The sequence below is a fragment of the Solanum pennellii genome, chromosome 10 (genome assembly GCF_001406875.1).
Source record: "Solanum pennellii chromosome 10, SPENNV200".
Lineage (NCBI taxonomy): Eukaryota > Viridiplantae > Streptophyta > Magnoliopsida > Solanales > Solanaceae > Solanum > Solanum pennellii.
The window spans coordinates 80,385,179-80,407,255 of NC_028646.1; the positions used below are offsets into that span (position 1 = coordinate 80,385,179).

The window sequence follows — 22,077 nt, forward strand, 5'->3', positions numbered from 1 at the left end:
ATTCATATACATGTTAAGCACACTATAATTTTTGCTAGTGTTATTAACACGATATCATTATTCGCCATATTTGATTTGAAGATCTTCTTATTTTGTTAATGTTATATAATTTTAAGTTTCAAAATAAAACGTTTGCCTGGCCCAGCCCGTGGCTCTTCTAGTGTCGGATTGGGTTGAGAGTTTTCAGGCCTTTCCAACTGGAAGGTCAGCTCGTCCTAGTCCATCAAATTCCTTGGCCTGCGAGGCTTATGATGGATGGGGCTAGGCTGCAGGGGTGTAGCTATAGCCACCTCATGGTGTCCAACTTCGTAAGAAAATTATGTTGTATATATGTCAATACATTTATATATTTATAGTTGGACACCCTTGACAAAGTTATACCTTTGACGCATTGCCAATGAGTGTCCATTTGAACAAAGTTTTGGATTTAAACCTCAAATAACATAATATATTTTTTTCATTCTTGATAAAAATTTCGACTCTACTCTATTTCCGTATATGATATGACAAAAGCTTTGAATTAATTTGAAGGTTTTTTTAGCTCTTGAAGATGTAATATAACTAGTTAATCTTTTCTAATATTTTTTAACTTTTGAATAATCAAACATAAACATTTGTTTTTATTAATTTATCCTATGTCGATTTTTTTTACATATTGAATTTATAATCACAAAATTAAAAAAGAAATCTCGTATTAAATTAAAACGAGATAAACAAAGTAAATGAGGAAGTATCATTTATATTAAAATATTATCCAAAAAATTAACCCGCGAAATTTCAGTTAAACCCGACCCACGCTTTTCCCTCTTCTTTTCTCCTTTTTGTAATTCGTAAGTAATTTTCCCCTTCTTCTTCAGAAAAGGGAAATTGGGGAAATGGCGATCGAAATTTATCGAGCCCTAAGTTATGGCCTATCACTGCAGATTCACTTACACCTGCGGTGGCGCTAGCGGTGAGCTTCTCCGATCCGTATGTATATGAGAATTTTGGAATTTGCAGTTAATCTGCCCAATTTGTTGATCGGTATATTTATCCCTGCTTTTTTGTTCATGCTAAATTGAAATTTGCTTGCTGTAATGTGGCATTAGGTGAAGGAATATGCGCGATTCATCTGATTAAATGCTGCATAGAAAAGAGGAAACTATCACACAGCACTGTGAGTTTCAATTTTGAATCTAAAGTCTATGCTGCTGTTTCATTTTATTTTATTTTGATCCTTCATTGTTTCGTCAAGTTTTTGGTGATAAACAAATTCTGTGATGTGATAATGGCCTAATGGATTAATATTTTGGATTGATTGACGATTGTTATAGTTTTTGTATGGTTTCTCATCTGACAGAGATTTTCTCAATAAAATACACTAGTGTAGTTTAGTTTTCTTCTGCATAAAGTGGAAGTTATGATGTGGAGGTTTAGAGAGGGTGTGCTTTTGGATTTATGCAAGTTTTACTTTCTATCTTTATGTTTGCTGTTGTTACTGTCCTTTTTTCCTCCATGTTATGTAATGTTCTTTCTAGTATTTGTTTTGTCTTCCTTTCTTCTATATGTTCTTTGATATGCGTTACCTGAGTTGGGGATCTTTCGGAAAAAAATTCTCTACTTCCATGAGCTTAGGGGGTATATGTTGTTGTTGTTCTTACTATCTTCACTAGCTAGAAGGTCATTATTACCAAAAAATAAAACCTAGAAGATCATCGTCTAGTATGATATTTCCATTTCCTCTTCCTAATCAAGATTTAAGTAGAAAACGAAAAAGGAAACTGGAAAGACTGAAATATTTTCTGAGAATTATCAGTAGCATGAACAACGATTATGTACATGTTAATAGTAGTTGAAGTCTTATAGAATCTGTGTCGAAGAAGAAATTGCTTCAAGCTGACTGTTTATCTTGGAAACTGATAGTTTCATGACGTCTCTAGGTTCAAATCCTAGCATAGACAAAAGCACTAGGTGTTTTCTTTCCAATTGTTAGGTGGACAGAGTTACTTGATACATATTGTTGGTGGGAGGTGACATGTATTTTGTGGAAATAGTTGAGGTGCGCAGAAGCTGGCTAAGATACCATAGTTATTAAAAAGAAGAAGAAGAGGGTGTGTGTTTTTGTATTTTATTTCATTCAGAAAGGGTAAAATTGTCCACATCCAGTACCAATCCAACAATTTTTATTGCTTATAGAGGAGACTTGGTAGCCTTTAATAATTTATATCTTATTGGAAGAAAATTAAAAAAAGATCCTAGTATAGACGACAGGGATTTTTTCAACATAGATAATCACTTCCTTAAATGTGAGACGGAGGTTACTCAGAACCCGCTGGCTGCAGATGGAGGGTGGTTCCAGAGGCCCAGGTGCCAACATTAACATAACTTGCCCGCACAGCTAACATCAAAAAAGCATGCGAGACTTCAAAAAGACATTAAAGTTTGATCCATAAGTAACTTCGTAAAGACTACTCAAGCTAAAATTGATTTAAATAAGTATTACTTTAATCATACATATGAAATTCTCCAAATTACAATCTTGTTGACAAAGATCTCGATACATACTATAAATTTTGTACTGGGAAACTCCAGTTAGCATTACAAATATATATTTTTAGAATGGGTAGGTAAAACAATGTCGGGAATTGAACCTTCACCAACAAGGTTAAAGGTCGTGTGAACAACCAACTGAGGTACTAAGATGTCCTCATTGCAAATACTACTTGTTGGCTCGATAAGATTGATGAGTTCTCAAGCCTTTTTTGGTATTACTTTCAAAGAGTTGCGTTTTCTGGCTGTTGCACCCATGCTTTCATCCATATTGATAGATTTAGGAGAGACACCGTCAGGAAGCTCCCATTCGAATTCGTGAAGCAACGACCCTAGAACGAAATGCATCATTCGATGGCCTAAAGGCAAGCCAACGCACATCCTCCGTCCAGCACCAAATGGAATTAGCTCATAATGCTGACCCTTCACGTCTATTTTTGAGCCAAGAAACCTCTCAGGCTTGAAACTCATAGGGTCATCCCAACATTCAGGATCTCTTCCAATAGCCCAGGTGTTCACCAGAACTCGAGTTCCTTTTGGTACGTTGTACCCCATGAACTTGGTGTCTTGAATTGTCTCTCTTGGGATCAAGAAAGGCACAGAAGGATGTAAACGAAGTGATTCCTTAATTACAGCTTGCATATAAGGAAGATTTTCGATGTCACTTTCTTCAAACTTGCTGTTTGGTCCTATTACTTTTGATATCTCTATTTTCACTTTGTCCATTGCTTCTGGACGGCGCAAGAGCTCTGTTAGTGCCCATTCTGCGCTGCTGCTGGTCGTCTCTGAACCAGCTAAAAACATTTCCTGATGCATAACCCTATACAAATCAGTGTATAATGTATGTATACCAGATAGGAAAAGTGAAATAGTGAACCCAACTGCCTATTTGTGTAAAGATCCCAAAAAATTTACATTAACTTTTTAATCTAATTAGTCCTCATAATTAAAGTGGTCAATAGTAGTAAAAGACAAGAAATGAAGATTGCGGAGTGAAGACTGAGGACCATAAATTTATCTGCTCCAAATAGAACTAATTGAAATGAAAAATTATTAATGTTGAAAAGATAATTGTAGAGATTTTTTTAAAAAAAACTTACCACTATTAATACTTTGATCGCATGTTCTGATAATTTAGCTGGTTCATCTTTTCCAGTACCCTCAAATTCAAGCAATACATCCAAGAAATCTTTCCCCTTCTCTACACCCTTCTTTCCCTCTTCCTCCCGTTCCTTCAGAAACATAGTCATGATCTCAATCGCCTTCCCCATGTCTCGCGCCATCTTCTTCCTCAAATTTTGTAAATCGAACTTCCTAAGAAATGGAAATATGTCAGAAACATTAGCAATACCTGACCACTGCATGATTCCCTTCATGGCATTGAAGAAATCCGAGGCCTCCTCAGATTTTGGATCAGCCAAATCTTTTGATAGAATCAAATTCCCCAGCATATTAAACGACGCTAGGAACACAAAACGTGTTACCTCAATCCCACTTCCTTTTTCAGCAGAATTCGCTGCTTTCTCTATCCATTTTACCATATTATCCACACATTTTCTCCGTACTGGCACTGTATCACTAATCTTTTTGTGTACAAACATCTCCACAGTACATATTCTCCTTTGAAAGCGCCAAAATGAGCCATATCGGCCTATAGCCAGAGACCCTTGATGGTAATTGTGTGCTTTATTTACATCAGGTATGAATCGATCCGCGAAGGAAGTATCATGGTTCTTAAATAATTCTGCAGCAGCCGGAGCTGTTTGAACAACCATAATGTTGGTTGAGGTGCCAAGTTTTAACCACAAAATAGGGCCATATTTCTGTTTTAGAGCTGCCATTCTTTTGTAGGGCTCTGTTCCTAGTTCAAACATGTTACCAAAAAATGGTAATCCAGGTGGTCCTGGAGGTAATTTGTAAGAACATTTTGTAGTCTTTTTCTGAGAAAAAAATAGGATGAAAACTGGTACTAAGATGATTGAAGAAAAACACAGATAGCTCCATTCCCACTCCATATCTCCTATACTTTTTTAGTGACTTATTTGGCTCGCTATAAATAATGTTATATTGCTTCTTATTACCTCATAGCCACTGTTTATTCATTGCGCGCACGTTAATTATTTTTGTCCTAATTACCCCGTCAAAAATCAAATACGGAGGGTTGTTATTTTAAAATTTAGAACCTATAAATTTTAAACATTGGCACCACGCGGTAGTTATTGTCTCGAGCTACGTGTTATGTGTGTCAATTACATATGACCTTGATTTTTCTTTATGAAACTTCAACCCTCGTTTGCTTGTATAGGTTAGCTCAACATTTTCAATGCCTTATTAATATTAAGGATGATAATGGGACGGGGCGGGATGTGTTTAAGGCTATGCGGGCTGGGGCGAGTTTAAGGTTATGTGAGGCGGGTTAGATGCGGGGTGGGTTGAAGTGGGTTTTTTAGAAATTAATATGGGGGCGGGATGCGGATATATGTGATATTATGTGGGTTCAATTTTAACTTTTTACATATTATAGAGTGATAAACATTATTTATTAAGATAATTTCATTAAAATTATTAAAATATTCAAAGATAATAAATGTAATTGGTTCAATAAAAAATAATACAATTTCTTGCATGTTTCCCAATTGACCTCTAAAAAATAAAATTTGAAGTCACTATCCTATTAAATTAATAGTACTTAATGAAAAAATGAATTTATTTTTAGTATCAAACTTAATTAAAAAAAAAATTAAAAGAAATTATGCGGGGTGAATCTATGCGGAGCGGAGTAAGGCGGGTTGAAAATGACAGTGTTGCTATGCGAGGCGGATAAAAAATTTTACGGATTAAGCTCAACCCACCCTATACTGTCCCATTGCCATCCCTAATTAATATTGTGAACGTCAATGATAAATCCACGACATTTTTCTTTATTTATCTGACATGATGGTAGACGTACTTAGAATAATTGCGATCACTATTCATAAAATAAAATGATAGTAAGAAACTTTAGTAAATTGGTACCCAATTATAACACTTAACGATTATATGATATAATTAGATAAACACTAAAATTTCTAACGTTTAAATCCATTTTTAAGATACTTATTATACTCCTTTTGTTACAGTTACGCAATTGATTTGTGATGAAGTTTAAAAAGAAGAAAAAATAAAATTTGTATAACTATCCAAATATGTTAATCTTTTTGGATAGATTAGTAATAAAGAAATAATATCACGTAAAATAAAAAAGAAAAAACGAATAAAACACAGTGATGACTTTCAAGGGGAAAATAAGTTGGTTAGCTATGTCAATCAATATCTCTTTCATGTTAATAATGTGAATATAAATATATTCAAGATAATTACGTTAAATATGAGAACTCTTCTAAATAAATTATATTCGTGTATTCTTGGCAAATCACGTACAGTGTCTCATAGTCTATATTTTCTATCGCAAATAATCCAAAATGATAAATTATATAACCATTAAGTCGTTATTACACTAATTGCTCAATTGGTAGATGTGAGTAATCTCAAATTTACAAAAGAGTTAAGTCATTTGTGACCCCTTAAAATTGTTCGCATAATTCATTTAGATATCTCAATAAACCTCATTTTCTATTAGGCACTCCAAGCTTAAAATATTAATACATTAAACATTTTTTTGATCCTTAGTCAAAAGAAAAAATGTGTGTAACACATGTATATGATGTGGCAAAATAACAAATGAAATGAAACATGTGATATTTTAATTTAAAATAATTATAAAAATAAATTTTGAATATAAACGAGTGAAGATTTTTTTTTTTTTGAAAAAGACTTTCAACCGAAAAAAATAGAAATTATATATCCCTCACCCACCCTCCACAGCAGCCCACCGTCGTTCTTTTTCCCTATCACTCGCCCTAGTTCACTATTGTTAATTCTCCATATTATGTATGAATTTAATTTTTTTATGGGAGAAGGGTGATATACCCCTCAACTTTGTCATTTGGAGCTGATATATCCCTCGTTATGAAAGTGACTCATATATGCCTTTACCGTTATACAAACAGGTCACGTATACCCCTGCCGTTACAAAATGGCTCATATATACCCTTCATTTAATGGAAGTTAAAAAAATTAGTTTTAAATTTATATTTATTACTTTTAGTTTTTTTAAAAAATTATTTAGGGATATATATGATCCTTCTATCAAAGTTCAAGGTATATTTTAATTTTTTTAATACATAAATTATTTTTTGACTTCTTTTATTATAATTATTTGAGTTTCTTATTCTTATTTTATTTTTTTCTTTCATTCCTTTGTTTAAAGAAAAAAAATTTAAACTATTTTTTTTTGTCTATATTGTAATTTGATTTTGGTATTCAAAGAAAAAAATTTGGTCATCTACAATAAGTTTTACAAGAATATTAGTGAAACATAAATAAATTTGATTATCAAAATAACAATTCTAAATTAGTCATCGAAACAAAAAAAGGTCAAAAAAAAATATTTGACGAGGATTAAAGTTACTCATATGGGATTATATATTGTAGAAAAAAATAACAAAAAGTTAGATTAAAATTATCTTTTTTTTTTCATTTCCGTTAGAGGAAAATGGTATATGTGAGTCATTTGTTTATAAGTAGAGGTATATATGAGCCACTTTCATAACAAGGAGTATATCAGCTCTAAATGACAAAGTTAAGGGGTATATCAGACCCTTTTTCCTTTTTTTATTTCTCTTTATGCCTTCGTTTTTATTCACATTTAAATGAGTTAGTGGTTTTTTAAAAGATCTATGTTTTCTTTGTTTATTTTGATTTTGATTTTTTTTATTTTTACTTCGATTTATGGGGATGGGATTTGGGTGGTGTGTGTGGGAGAGGCGAAAAGGGAGAAAGAAAATATTTGAATAATGATTACTATTTTTTTTGGCAAAGTAGATATGAAATAGTAGTCTCTATTTTTTCCGGCAAAGAAGACGTAGATAATAATCTTCATTTTTTCGGTACAGAACTGGGGATGAGGTCTCCATTTTTTTTCCAAAAAATAATGACGGAAATAATTGTATATCTGCAAAATTAATAGTATAATGATAAGAAAAAAAAATTATAAAAAAAAGGAGGAAATTTGCAAAAAAAAAAGAATTAGTGATGACAAATTGAGCAAAACTTAAGTTTGGGTTACACCAAACCTAGAGTTGTGGAAGCTAACAGAAAACAGTAAAATAAAATCTATATACAATGTAAGCTAACACAGAATCTGGCTAATCCTCGGATGCAACCCGCTGCTTCTTCCATTTATAAGCAGAAACCAAAATGTTAAGATTGTTTGCCTGCATTTCTTCAGGGAAAAGATAGTCTATGTACTCCTCGTAGACTGCTGGACCATTCTCCGTCTCTATTTGCCTTCTCTTCCTCAGTTTCTTTGGTAGTTTGGCATGGACTGAATTGACATCTCCAAACTCACCAAAACTGTTTTCCATGTTTAGCCATTCTTCCAGAAGAATTCCTCTTTCTGTTTTCAGTTCTGGTGCAGATATTCTCAAGTAAGAAATGGCCCTCTCGAAAACATTTCTAGCATTTTGCAGACACTTCTTTTTCTGTTCAACGTCTGAATCCATAGCCAAAGCTTCAAACTTGGCATAACTTATCCACACCTTTAAATGTTTGGTGCGGTTAAGAAGTCTTTCATATAGTGCTCTTGTTCTTTCAAATTCACCTTCAGAGATCTCAAAGTCAATGTAAGCCTTCCATAGTAACTCTGGAATATCCAATGCAGGTTGATTAATTGCAAGCTCAAAAACAGCTCTGGCTCTCTCCGTTTCATACAAGGACCTCTCTAACCCCGCGAATTTGCTCCAAGCATGGCAATTTTCTGGTGACCATTCTAAGTACTTCTCATAAAGCTTTCTGCAACGATCTATGTTCCCAAATTGCAGCTCTATCTCAATGTACTTCTTAAATATCTTGTCTTTAGGAGCTCTTCCAATCGCTTCTCCAAGTAGAAGCCGTGCCTCCTTGAGTCTCAACTGCCGAATCTCAAACAGCGCAGCCAACAACCAAATCTTTGCAAATGAAAACTTGTGATGCGGAATCAGCTTAAGACACTCCCGATAAACATGTCTAGTTCTTTCCATGTCTTGTGCATCTATCTCTTCATATAATGCATAATTAATCCATAAGTAAATGTATCGTTGCCAATACCGCTTCTCTTCAGCAGGAGGAACATGAGCAATCGCTCTCTCATAAACCTCTCTAATCCTCTCTTTATTTCCAACACTCTCTTCTAGACGAATATAATCAAACCACGTATCATAGTTACGTGGATTCATCTTGACTTGATCCTCATACTGAAACCTCCTTTTTCCAACTATAGCATCCTCAATACTTTCCCTATCACCATACCGCTTTTCAAATGCCACAAACTTGCTGTACAAATCCTCAGCTCGCCCTTTTGGTATCTGATCAAGTGCAAATTTATATATGCACCTTGCCCTATCCGTTTCCTTACACTTGTCCTCAAACTCTGCGAACGCCATAAACAACTGCTCAGCTTCCTCATCATCATCTGCCAACTTATCCACAGCCCTTTCAAAACAATTCCTTGCCCTCCCAGTCTCCCCATTCTTCATCTCAAATTTTGAAAACCTAATCCAAACACTAACTTCCGGATGACACTCCACAAATCTCTCAAAAATTTCTCTTGCTCTTTCTATTTCATTATACCTTAACTCAAACTTGATATAAGATAACCACCCTTGTTGGTCCGGCATCCACCCCATCCATCTCTCAAAAATCTGTCTTGCAACAGCTACATTGCCAACCATCTCTTCCATATGAATATACTTGTACCACAACTGATCAACCCTAGGCAAATGAATAACAGCTCGATCCCATAGATTACGAGCATGATTAACAAACTTATTCTTCATCTCCATATCCACATACTTCAACCAGATAGTATGGTCACGATTAAGTACATCAACTCTAAGTGCACGTTCCCATATAGAACGAGCACGCTTCAAATCCTTTTGTGATTCTTCCCATTCCGCATATTTCACCCACACACTCTTGTTCCAGCTTGTACGGCTAATTAAACCCTCAAATTCCTTCCGCTTGCGAAGGCGGTAATCAGTTACTTCTGTTGGATCAGTGATTTTCTGTTTGGGCAGTGTGATTTCCGACTCTTGACGTTCTCTAGCTTCCCGGAGAATCTGCTCTGCCGTGATATGGATTGGAGCTGGGGTTTTGTTCTTCACCCGCATAGCTACTGAAGCCATTAACCGAATTCTGTTGAAGGGTAGAGAAGAAGGAAAAATACGTGACAATTTTATGTTATTTTGTCCATAAAAGGAGGCTTCCTTTGTATAATATCACATACAAAGTCTTTTCCTATTTGGTTAAGGTAAATTTTTTCCTATTTAATTAAGTTTTAAGTACAATTTTTTCCTATGTTGGACACGATAAATCTTAATTCTTATAATATAATATTTAGATATATTTTATAGGCATAATAATAATTATGCTCTTTAACTTGGCTTCGAATGACATTTATGCCCTTCAATTTTGGATGTGCACAAGTAGACCCTTAAACTTGTATAAAGTTGAACAAATAAACACACATGTCCTACATGTCATTCTACATGTCATTTTATCCTACGTGGTGTCCTAAGTGTATTTTGTCATGTAGGACTCGTGTGTTTATTTATTTAAAAGTTGAATAGTTAAAGTGTTTGTTTGTGCATTGTGAAAGTTGGAGGTCAAAGTTAAAATTTGAAGTCAAGTTTAGGGTTCAATATATGTATTATGCCTACTTTATTTACTTGATTAATTAAATTCTCTAGTTTAATTATTAAACATAATATAATTTATTGTAAATTGTTTATATCAATATACTAATTAAGGGTAATATTTATCAACGACAATATACACACTATCTATATGATATACGTTAAAAAATTATATAAAAATATACGTATAAATTTAATTTAATGTAGCTAATTTTGTGATAAACGCATGAAACTTTATGTAAACCTAAGCTTCATTTTTAATGATAATGTATTATTATATATGATATAGATACACTAATTAAGTAAAATTAGTACCTCCTCCATTAGATATATAGTTTGACTAAGTAGCAAGTTTATTAATATTTCACGATTACTTTTAAAGAAAAATGTACTTTTTTTTTTTTGTTTAAAATTTAGTTTTTGTCAAGTAAATTCAATATGAATCAAATAATCCCCCTTCTTCACAAAATAACGAGACTCACAGTTGAACAGTATTGACAGTGCTATAATCGAGAAGAAGAAGCAGCATTGGGGAAAATGGCGATGGAGAGAGGTGAGCTGATTTACAAAATTTACAGAGCCCTAACTTATGGATTATCGCCGCTGATTCAGCTGCACCTGCGGTGGCGCAAATTCCGTGGCCTGGAACATCCTCTCCGCTGGCGCGAGCGTCTCGGAGTCCCTTCTCTTTCTCGGCCCCCTGGCCCTCTCTTCTGGTTTCACGCTGTCTCCCTTGGTAACTCTTCTTCTCTCTTCCATTTTTTTTTGGCCATGTCTTAATACTAACACACACACTCTTACATCTTGTTTGGATTGTTGTTACTTATTACATTGCATTGTGTTTTTAGTTTAAATACAATAATTGTAACTTAAATTTTATTATATCCTCTTGTTTAAGCCGTTGCTACTAACTACAAGAAGTGTCAATTTATATAAGGATCCATTGGTGTAATCACGTTGTTACCTTATTTGTTTTCCTCATTTTGTGTTTATTTACTACTTAGTAGCCCTATTTATCCAATTTTCTACTTATTTATAGTAGCTTAACCTATATCCTACTTCCCATGTAGGATTTATTCTTCAAATTGTTGATGTCTGACATTATGTGTCAACATCATTGTATTCATTGAAGCAATAAAATACGATACATTATGAAACTATATGTAACAACCATCCAAATATAGTGTTACTCTAGGCGCACAAGCAGAGAGAGACTCATAATGTATGCATATTAGAATTAGAGAGTAAAAATATATACATAGACATATTATTTTTATTTTTTTTTTGTGTATTTGTAGATATAAACTCTCTTCCCCCAAACACGCACACATATTACTTTTGTTATTGTGTAGGTATTTGTAATTTATACAATTGTATATTGTGCAATTGTTGTTCAAGTTGTTGATCGAACTATCCCTTTGTCCCAATTTATGTGATACCTTGTGAATTTGCACCAAGTTTATGATAGACTTTTGAAATTTGAGATCTAAAACAAACTTACCCTTTGTGTGGCAATAAATCATTTCTTTAAGGAAGGGTAAATATGAATTGTAAAGTTAAATTATATCTAATTATAGAAAAGTGACATTCTTATTGGGATGGACTAAAAAAGAAAGTATGTCACATGAATTGGGACAAATAGTATTTCTTACTGTTATTTTTTCTTTGTAATCCTAATATGAAATTGTTATCGGTTATTAATTTGTTTGTTAAAATGCGGAATTAGGTGAAGGAATGTGTGCGATTCCTGTGATTAAATGCTGCATAGAGAGGAGGCCTGATGTAACTGTCTTGATGACCACAACCACCACATCAGCATTGTGAGTCTCAATTGTAATTCAAAGTTTCTTGAAGTGTTTGGTAATAAAAAATTTTGTGGTATGATAGTAGCCAGAAAACTTAGTATTTTGCAATTATAGTTTAGTTTTCTACTGCACAAAATGGAAGGTAGTGTTTGGGAAATATATAAAAAGATGTGGTTCTGCAATTATGGGGGAAAATTAATGGCACAAGATATCCTTGATATTAAAAATCTAGCTTAGTGTATTAATTGCTGACACAAGAAAAGAAAGACCTGTTTGAGAGTGCATTTACATTGTTGATAGTAGTGGAATGCAAGTTATGTTCAAGATTCCTTTTAGTGCCCAATAGAAACAGAAGTCATATCTAACTTATTGGATCAAAACAATGCAGGCATAATCAACTACTTTGTGATGAGAAACAGAAGATTTGTCTTAGATCAGTTAATATAAAAATAAATAGATTTTACTTTGCAGTATGCAATTTACTTTAACTTGTTTACTGATGTGGATATTCCAATTTTGTCATTTTAACAACTTCCGTCAGATTCATGTGGGTGTTATTTTCACTTCTCATTTCACGCCCTGCTGAAAAGCTAATTCATATTTAATACCTAGTTTGTTTGTATTTTTCTTACAGTGAGGTAATAAAGCACCAGCTTCCAAATAATGTCCTTTATCAGGTGCTTGTTCAATTTCCTTAAGACTGATGCACAACTTACATTTTGCTTGATTGACGTCACTAAGTTGAGTTATCTGACAAGACACCAACTTCCTTTTCAATGTACTACTGTTTCAATTTTGACTTTTGCAAGTGAAATCTAAAAACAGGAGATCACACCTCGCCTTCTTATTTTTCAGAGTTCTTATGATGTTCTGGCATTTCTTTTTGTGCACGAATTTTTCTTCTGAATATTTTGTCTTCTGACCTGCCTGTTTCCACTTATAATACAGATTTACGTTTTCTTTTAATCCAAAATTACTCTTACCGATTTATATTTTATGCATGGCTTTCTCACCAAAGATAGAAGATAGGGAAGGAGCGTCTCTAACATGTTTACAAATTTACCAGTTTTCTCCAGTTGACACTCCTGGCGCCATTGATGCTTTCCTTTGTTATTGGAAGCCAAGTGCAATCATGTTAATGGAAAGTGAACTTTGGCCAAACCTGATTATAGGTGCTGCAAAAAATCAGGTAGGTAGACATCTTTTCTGAATGCTTCTGAACTGAGAGATGCCTGTTATTGTAACTTTTAGTATCTTGACTAAAGGATAATATTTTCTACTAAGGATTCTATGCGAATTTCACTTAATTTTTCATGAGAACACTATTTTGTGTAACCACTGTTATCGTCCAGACACCCTATTTTGTGGTTTAGCATCCATCTTGTTCTTTTTCGTTTTAATTCTCATTGTATTCACTTGTATGTCACTGTATTAGGTTTGTGTCTCTGCTTACGCTCATTCATTATGCTACTCAGATTGCACTTGCATTGCTTAATGCTCGAATATCTGCAAAATCTTATGACAGTTGGTCTCAGCCATTTGTTAATTCTCTGACATCATTAATGCTCTCCAAATTCTTGCTGATTCTTCCACTGGTACGCATCTCATATATTTTCATTGAAGTGTCTGGATTTTAAAGACATCATTTTACCTTTAATGTTCTGATTTTTATTTCTTTAAAGAGTACTACCCAGGCAATCCGCTTTCAACTGCTGCAGTGTCCACCTTTCATCATAAATTTTTGTGGTGACCTAAAGTATGGTATGGACAAAAACAAAGACTTATTAGCTTGCATGATACGATAGAAGTACTAGCACTCGTAGTAACTTCATTTATATATTCCTTTAGGAATATGGTTGCATTTACCACGCTTACCAGAGAGCAGACATTGATTGTACCCTTCTTCTCACTTCCTTGTTATTTTCCCTTTAGCTGTAGGGAACATTGACACAAATGAAGGGGATCAAAGAGCGCTGGAAGAGTTGCAGGTACAGCTTATGAACAGAAAGGTTTGGATGGCATCTTCTATTCATAAGGGTGAAGAAAAAGGTAGTTGCTTTTGCTATATAATGTCTGTCAGTATATTAAAGACCTTTCATGGAGATGAAGAAATGAAAAGAATCTCGAACCTGAAGCAAGGGTGTTAGATAAGAGAGTCATGAAGGCCCTTTTCTTCTGTTACTTTATGCCATATTAATAGTTTAAGCTTGAATTTATGCAGGCATGTGTGTGAACAAACTGTTTTCTGTGTATGTGATTTTTTTGCCTCCCTTACAATTTTCTCTAAGTTGTTCAAGAGAGGTGGAGAGGGTACTGGAGAAACTCCCTCTTTATGACGTTTATTTGGTTGAATGGGTCTAGACTGTGGGAAGAGAAAACTTCTGAAGTCTGTTCGTCATACAATCACGGTTCAAGTTTAAAAGAAACTGTGTTCTGTCTATATGCTTCTTTTTAACTTCCCTTGCAATTTTCTCTAAGTTGTTCAAGAGAGGTTAAGAGGGTACTGGTCAAACTTTATTTGTGACTTATATGTGGTTGAATGAGTGTAGGACTGAGTGAAGAAAAAACTTCCAAAGTTTGTTTGTCATACAATCACTGTTCAAGTAACAAAATAATAAAAAAAGTGATTCAGCTTGACCTTGTATTCCCACTTCAGCTAACAAAGCTTAAGCCATGTGCACTTTGTTCCTTTCCAATTTAACATAAGCTAGTTTTTTCCACTTCTAACTTGTTAAAAAGGAACTTTTTTCTACTTCTCTATTTTTTTCTAAAAAGATGCATGTATTGATTGTGTGTTTTAAGGTAATTGGTGTTTGTTAAGTGGAAAGGGATCAGAAAGGGAAAGGGAAGAGGGGTTTCCCGTATGACCTGAGTAAGCTTCTGCTCTTGGGATAGAGTAGAAAAGCAGTCAATAGAATGTACCTCATGGGCTGATGACATTGAATATAACTAAAGTTGCTCTGTGCTGCTGATTGAATTTGTAATAACATATTTATATGCAGTCATGTTAGGAGTACACAGCGCTTTAAAGCAAGTACATCCGGATATCATCACCATCATTGTGCCTCGGCATCCTCAGCATGGAAAACAAATTGCTTTGGTATGATTCATGTTCTACCCTATTAGTATTTATTTACTGTCCTTCTCATATTGCCCTAACGTCTCTATCTTAAAAGCTAAAACCAAATCATTAAGTTTATTGAACCATGATCACACTCAAGTGCTTCTTCAAACTGTTGAGTGAACTTTTGAATAATCTTGATCTGTTCTTTATGCTTGTATTCATCCTCATTCTCATGTCGACCCAGTGGGCAGTGGAGGAAATAGTTGGATGGGTTCCTGATATTGCATTATAGTTCAAGAGCAAGAAATTTGTCAAGTCAACATAAAAATACTTGAAAACAGCCATATTTTGTTAGAAAATTGAGAACAGCATGCATTTTGACCGTAAACCGTATGATTTAGTGGAATCATGATCCCATGTTTCTAATAGGGAAGTCCATCGCCCAACAGGTTCAAACTAGACTGGAAAAACTGATGTTATACTCTTTGAGATGGATGGCTAAGGAAAGGCTTGTCAGATGGCTGTAGCTTTTTCCATCTTTAGGGAATAATTACGTTGAAGCTCTTATGTGGTCTCATTGGAACTGAGAAAGGAAGGGATAATTGTTGGTCACAGAGATAGTAGAAGAAAATCCACCAAGATCAGGCAATTTTCAGCCACATTTGAACTCAAAAATGTTCCACAGAACCCAAAAGACTAGGTTTCCTCAAAGTGCAGTCAAGCCCATTAAAGTATCTGACATACATTTAAACGCTACCAGTGACCACATGTTTTACATTCATAATGAGCCTTGATTTTACCACTTTCTTGTCATTAAAAATGTCCTCAGGATTGATGTCAAAAGAGGCCTTTATCGCATAACATGGAACTTGTAAACTGGATTTATGTTGTCTTCCTCAACTATGCAGGAATTGGAGAAAGATGGAGTAAGGGTAGCATTACGGTCTCGTCACGATAAGCTCATGCCAGGGACAAACATATACGTGGTTGACACATTAGGTTAACCTCTTTGGCCTTATGATAATTCCTCAAGCTAGCTGACTCAGATTTTCAGTTTAGATCTGTTTAAGCTTTACATTCCATCTCTTTTCTAAAAAGTTAGTGGGTTATTATTTTCCTGTAGGTGAAATTGTCGAATGATCTCCATCACACGTTTTTTGTTAATTCTAACAAACTAAGATTAGCTAAAGAGAAAATCAGAAAGAGTTTAGAGTTTGTTGCTAATTTGCTTTGTTCTAGTTATGGATCAAATTGCCTAGAATGACTAGGGTGCGGTGCATACCAATTAATGATCTCGTCTCTCTCTTCTTGCTTAAACTTTTTCATGGCGTAGATCCACATACTTCAACAAGGTACAAATAGAAGTTTCACTTTTTCTTGCAAAATTTCCCTGTGTTCCACCTATAGAGAAGATCCAGCTTGCTCATGAGAGCAGGTTGAAAATTTAACCCCAAAAGAAGCTATACCTTCATAAGAACTAAATCTTATTTGTTGAGCCACAATCCACACCATATAACAACTTTCGTATATGTATATGATATTTGCCTAGAGAAGGTAGACGATTAAGTACAGTAAATTTTAACGGATGAAATACATCCTTCTGTTTGCTGTTGCAGAGCTGTATTAGTGAGGTCATTGATATTTCTTATTATTTTGCTCTGTAGGTGAATTACAAAAGTTTTACAGACTAACACCAATTGCTGTGATTGGAGGTTCATTTCTACCAGGTTCAGCTGGTCATAATATTTCAGAAGCCGCTGCAGCAGGCTGTGCTATTTTGACAGGTCAATTCCGTTTCCATCTTTTAGATAGAAAACTTGGATCCAGTCTGCAGCTACGCTGGGATCAAGGCTTCTTTCATTTGTTTCTTTGGAGTGACTGATTAATTTGTAGTAAAATTTCATGTTTGATTCTCATCTGGTGCATATTTATATTTATATCAGTTTTTTCTACTGGTTCAATTATCAGGTCCTTATATCGGTCATTTCTCTCATATGGCAACACAGATGCAACGCTTGAATCCTTTGTCAATATTACAGGTCTGGATGCTTAGATCTATACACACTCGGCTGGTGTGCATTGGACATTCGTGAATGCATTCATAATGTGCTATTTATGCTTTTTATTGCAAGAGAAGGATGACATGAATATTTTAGGAAGGGATTAGTTCAACATGTGCAAAAAACTCATTTATTTATGTAGTCAATTTCAAGGTCAATTATGAGAGGATCCTTGAATGTTGCATACACAAACCCTAAATTGGAGAAAGGCAGATAACTAACCTATTTTGGAGAAAAAGGAGACTCAACGTTGTTTATAACCGAAAAAATGAGAAGGTGCAACAGCAACATAACACTTGGCATTTTGAGCTTGACATTTCTTGTTCAATAGCTCTTATTGAATGATTGGAAATGAAGAGATAAAGCTAGTCAAGACTCTTATAATTAATAACTGTTCAGTGAATAGCCTTTGACTGCAAATTTTGGATACATTAGCTCCCTGTCTTTCTCCTACAATGCGCATCTAATGTACTGGAGCTAACTATCTTTTGTACAAATTAGCATTTCAAGGCGCCTTAGATGAAATTACTTACTTCATAAAGAAAAGGTCAAAAGCCTTTGGCCGACAAAAGTTTCAAGAACCAGGTTGTTATCTTCTGCAGAAATTCCAAATATTTTTGATAGCATAGACCATAGTACTGTAATAGTGAAGTATCCATATAAGGTATGTCAGATATATAAGTTGATACAGTGCCTTTTAATTTTCAGCAGTACAATCTTTACTAGAAAGATAAACCAACTACAGTGTAGAAGCTTATGCACTTACAAGCCTGAAGGGTTGAAAGTACTCTTATCACAGAGGCATCAGCATATTTCAGTGTTTACTCTGGATTACTTTGTATATTATTTTTTTGTCTCCCTTTTTGAGATCCTTGTCTGGCTCCTTTGCTCTGGCAGGTTTCTGGATATATTCTTGTTGAAGCTCTCAGCAACCTTCTTAGTGATGCAAAACTTTTGGAAGAACGCCAAGAAGCTGCTAAGCAAGCTTATCATGCTCTATCTTGTGGGATCACTAAAAATGTTTGTTGCTTTTTAGACTTCCACGTTTTTCGGGTTGCACTGGCAAACAAAGGTTTGATGCTGTGAATCCCTTTCTTCAGATCATTCCCATCTATGATTGGACTGTGTCATGTTAAAAAAAGCATTCACGAGTTCCTGCATCAATATCATGAGATCTTGAACAGGAAAGAAAAATGTGAAGAATGTGAATGTTGTTCCCTCCTTCCCCTGTATATCAGGTTCTCATCTATTAATTTTCATTAATGTGATGAGAAACATCCCCGGATCATTGCACACTAGATTCAGTCTTGCAATACCTCATTAATATCTGGTTGTCCCCAGTATAGATCACATTCTCCACTGTTTATTTTCATTAATGTGGTCTTCATCTAAACAGAATTCATTAATGTGACGAGAAATGTCCTCGGCCCATTGCATGCTAGATTCTGTCTGGAAGTACCTCATTAGATATCTGGTTGCCCTCTGTTAATTCCTCAGCTGTAAGCTTGCTTGCCTGAAATTTCTGCAGGAGCTACTGTAATGCATTTCTTTTGAATCCCACCTACACACTTACTTGGCTAATACCCTGGACGAGTTGGATTTCCCTTGCTTCTTTTTTATAGTTCGCGGCAGTTTAATATCTACTTTTTTGCTTTCTCAGATTGTCCTTAGTGAGATTTGCCTCCTAAGATGGTTTAGGAGTAAAGAGCAGCCTAAGAGGACAAGGATTTTTCAAGGGAGGCCTCGAACGGAAGTGGTATCATAAGGTATCAGGTATTGCAGATGCATTAATCATATCATTAGCTGTAATTTGGGTAGTGTTAGGTAACACCTTTAGTACACCGTTTGATTAAGAACTTTTTTCGCATAAACTCAATAGAGAACAATTTTGTAAGGTTAGGAAGTCAAAGCTTGTTCTGCTACAAGCGACACAAAGATCTTCCACAGAATGAAGTATTCCTGGTTTAGGGATCATCAGTATTTGCTATTATGTTCATTATATCACATTACTACTATTAAGTACCATAATTTAGTGTAGAAGAAGGATCTAACTGACTTCTTTAAATTATCATTGATTCAGTCCAGTGACAACAATGCTTGATTTGCTCGAGGTGATGTTACTGCTGCAATACTAACTGTTAAGGCATGTAAGAGGAATAGCTGCAATCTCCTGAGTGAGATTGCTCAAAGATTGAAATGAAGAACTTGATAATCTGAACGGAGTGCATTTGCACTTTTGTTGATTGGACGCGATTCTTTGAAATCTCTGGACTAATTTGCTGACTAAAGTTATTTACATCTTGCATGGCTTCTCCACTACTATACATTGGCTTATTCTCTAGCTGCGTCAAGCAACTTTCTGAGCTTCGCGATGGTTTCAGCTTCTATTGGGATCCATCTATACATCTTTCATCAGAACTCTATTCTGGAATCAGTGCCTCGAATGCTGACTGTTGTTGCTGTGGTAACAGGTAAATCCAGTCATAATATTCATCGTAGAGGCGACCTAGGTGAAAATTTTCCAGAAATTTGTTCAGTTCACAATTTGTTACAGTTATGACGAACTATGGCTGGGAAATGAACAATGACAACATTGACTAATGCTGAGAAGTATACAGCGTTCGACATACAAAATGCAGATTAAATTAAGTAGAACTGTGTTTTTTTGGGGTATAATCCTGGTATTGGGGCCAATTTGTGTGCATCACTACTAATTCACGAGTACTTACTACCTTCCACCAGAGCAGTGTTTCTTTGCATGTCGTTACTTATTATTTTGCTTGTGGAAATGTTTATCCCTTTGAGAAGTTTCCTTTCTCGTCTTTTAGTTTAACCATTCGGTATTCAATCCTCTCACTCAATTAATTCAAATTCTATCATCTAGATCTTGTAAAGCAAAAACGTTGTCCATGTGAATTCCTCCGTCACCCAAGATCTTGACTTTCATCAAGGATAGAACAGTTTCATTCGTTCCATATATTTCATATTATTTCGTCTCCCATAGACTTTCATCGAAGATAAAAATCAGTATTTTCAAAGCAGTTGTTGAAGAATATAAAATTCAACTTACCGTCCTTTTTTCTTTTTCGTACACTATAATGTCAAAAATACATTATATTTAATATAAGAATATGTTCGAATGTTAAATAATTATTGTAATAGCCACCACCTTAAAAAAAAAGATTATATAATATGAAATGATCAAAATCCAAAAAAATACGACCTTCCCCACTACAATTATTTTTTTCAAAATAATAATTACGACAAAATTAGGTATACATAACTATTTTTAACTATTTGGAATTTGTTGTATTTGTCGTACGGAGCAAATTTAAGATTTGAATTTATGGGTTTGATTCTTAAAGTTTTTATTATTAAGAGCCTGTTTGGCTCAGCTTAAAAGCTGATCAAACTGACTTAAAAGCTGGTTTTTGACTTATTTAACTGTTTGGCAATACTCAAAATAACTTATTTTAAGTTAAAAAAACTTATTTTAGAGCCTGTTTGGTTCAGCTTAAAAGCTGGTCAAACTGACTTAAAAGCTGGTTTTTGACTTATTTAGCTGTTTGGCAATACTCAAAATAACTTATTTTAAGTTAAAAAAAACTTATTTTAAGCCAAAAGTTAAAAGCTGGGGTAGGGGTGCTTTTTTTTTTTTAGCTTATAAGCTGTTTTAAGTTGACCACATTTTTATCTTTTTGCCCTTAATATTTTTATACAATCTCCAAATGACCCACATAACCCTAACATCTCTTTCTTCCATTTTTCCCTTTTCACGTTCGGCATAGCAACTTCAGCACTTTTATCCAAACGCATAACTGCTTATTTTAAAAATAAGTTTCAGCACTTTCAAAAGTACTTTTTTAAAGCTGCTTTTATTAAGCCCATCCAAACGGGCCCTTAAGCCAAAAGTTAAAAGTTGGGATAGGGGTGCTTTTTTTTTTTAGCTTATAAGCTATTTTAAGTTGACCACATTTTTACCTTTTTTCCCTTAATATTTTTATACAATCTTCAAATTACTCACATAACCCTAACATCTCTTTCTTCCATAACCCTTAATATTTTTGCCCTTAATATTTTTAGACAATTATTATTACCTATGGATGAAACTAAAATAAATCTTAAATCATTCTTTGATCTATTCAAATTATATATCTTTAAAATCTATAATAAGTTTATATTCCTCTTATAAATAATTTGTGATGCGAAAGAAATATGTGAATGATAGCAAAATATAATTATTTATGGCTGTAAAATATAATTAATTAATTTTTATTATGTTAACAGCTTTTAAGGGTATTTCAGACATTTTGATTTAAAAAGCTGTTTATCAGCACTTATTTGCCAAACACATCAACAACTTTTTTTTTAACTTCAGCACTTTTATCCAAACGCATAACTGCTTATTTTAAAAATAAGTTTCAGCACTTTCAAAGGTACTTTTTTAAAGCTGCTTTTATTAAGCCCATCCAAACGGGCCCTAAATTTACTTTAAAAGTACAGAGTTCCTATTTATTATATCTTATGATTTTAATGATCTTTTGCAAGTTATATTTCATATTAAAAATATTGATTTCAAATAAACGTGAGTGATAGAATTAAGATTTGGTCGAAGTGGTAGAAGCAAAACGGTAATGCAAAAATAAGTCTATTGTCTTATATTCTATAAAATAAATTTTTACACTATAATCATTAATATTGTAACAAATAACCTATCTTCTTTTTAAAATTACAATTTTCACATTTTATTTCCATATCCAAAACATCTTTAGAAGGATTTGATCCAAGTTTTAGTATCATGTGAAACTTATTAAAAAAATCAAAAAAAGGCTTAGTACTAATTCTTT

General features: G+C 34.1%; 3 protein-coding genes across 13 annotated transcripts; 1 reads left to right on the top strand and 2 right to left on the bottom strand.

Moving 5' to 3' along the window:
- The first annotated feature begins 798 nt into the window (after window positions 1-798).
- Window positions 799-20,078, top strand: LOC107031826 (probable 3-deoxy-D-manno-octulosonic acid transferase, mitochondrial). Of its 11 annotated transcripts, none has more exons than XM_015233305.2 (16): window positions 799-952; window positions 1,089-1,156; window positions 10,803-11,037; window positions 12,028-12,121; window positions 12,741-12,783; window positions 13,173-13,295; window positions 13,582-13,701; window positions 13,789-13,867; window positions 14,039-14,155; window positions 15,109-15,206; window positions 16,079-16,169; window positions 16,835-16,954; window positions 17,139-17,209; window positions 18,128-19,003; window positions 19,311-19,701; window positions 19,785-20,078. In XM_015233305.2, the coding sequence occupies exons 1-14, from the start codon at window positions 907-909 to the stop codon at window positions 18,314-18,316; spliced, it is 1,494 nt and encodes a 497-aa protein (XP_015088791.1). In that variant the 5' UTR covers window positions 799-906; the 3' UTR covers window positions 18,317-19,003; window positions 19,311-19,701; window positions 19,785-20,078. The 11 variants fall into 11 exon arrangements, with proteins under 11 accessions (XP_015088791.1, XP_015088792.1, XP_027768266.1 ...); XM_015233306.2 differs by having other exon boundaries at window positions 18,128-18,302; window positions 18,891-19,003; window positions 19,311-20,078; XM_027912465.1 differs by having other exon boundaries at window positions 18,128-18,302; window positions 18,891-18,996; window positions 19,311-20,078.
- Window positions 2,195-4,620, bottom strand: LOC107031824 (cytochrome P450 76A2). The gene is made up of 2 exons (XM_015233302.2): window positions 3,630-4,620; window positions 2,195-3,336 (listed from the first exon to the last, which is right to left on the bottom strand). Exons 1-2 carry the CDS (start codon window positions 4,542-4,544, stop codon window positions 2,731-2,733), a joined length of 1,521 nt encoding a protein of 506 aa, XP_015088788.1. The 5' UTR covers window positions 4,545-4,620; the 3' UTR covers window positions 2,195-2,730.
- Window positions 7,590-9,844, bottom strand: LOC107031823 (crooked neck-like protein 1). The gene has a single exon (XM_015233301.2). The coding sequence runs from the start codon at window positions 9,789-9,791 to the stop codon at window positions 7,776-7,778; it is 2,016 nt and encodes a 671-aa protein (XP_015088787.1). The 5' UTR covers window positions 9,792-9,844; the 3' UTR covers window positions 7,590-7,775.
- Window positions 20,079-22,077: the final 1,999 nt, after the last annotated feature.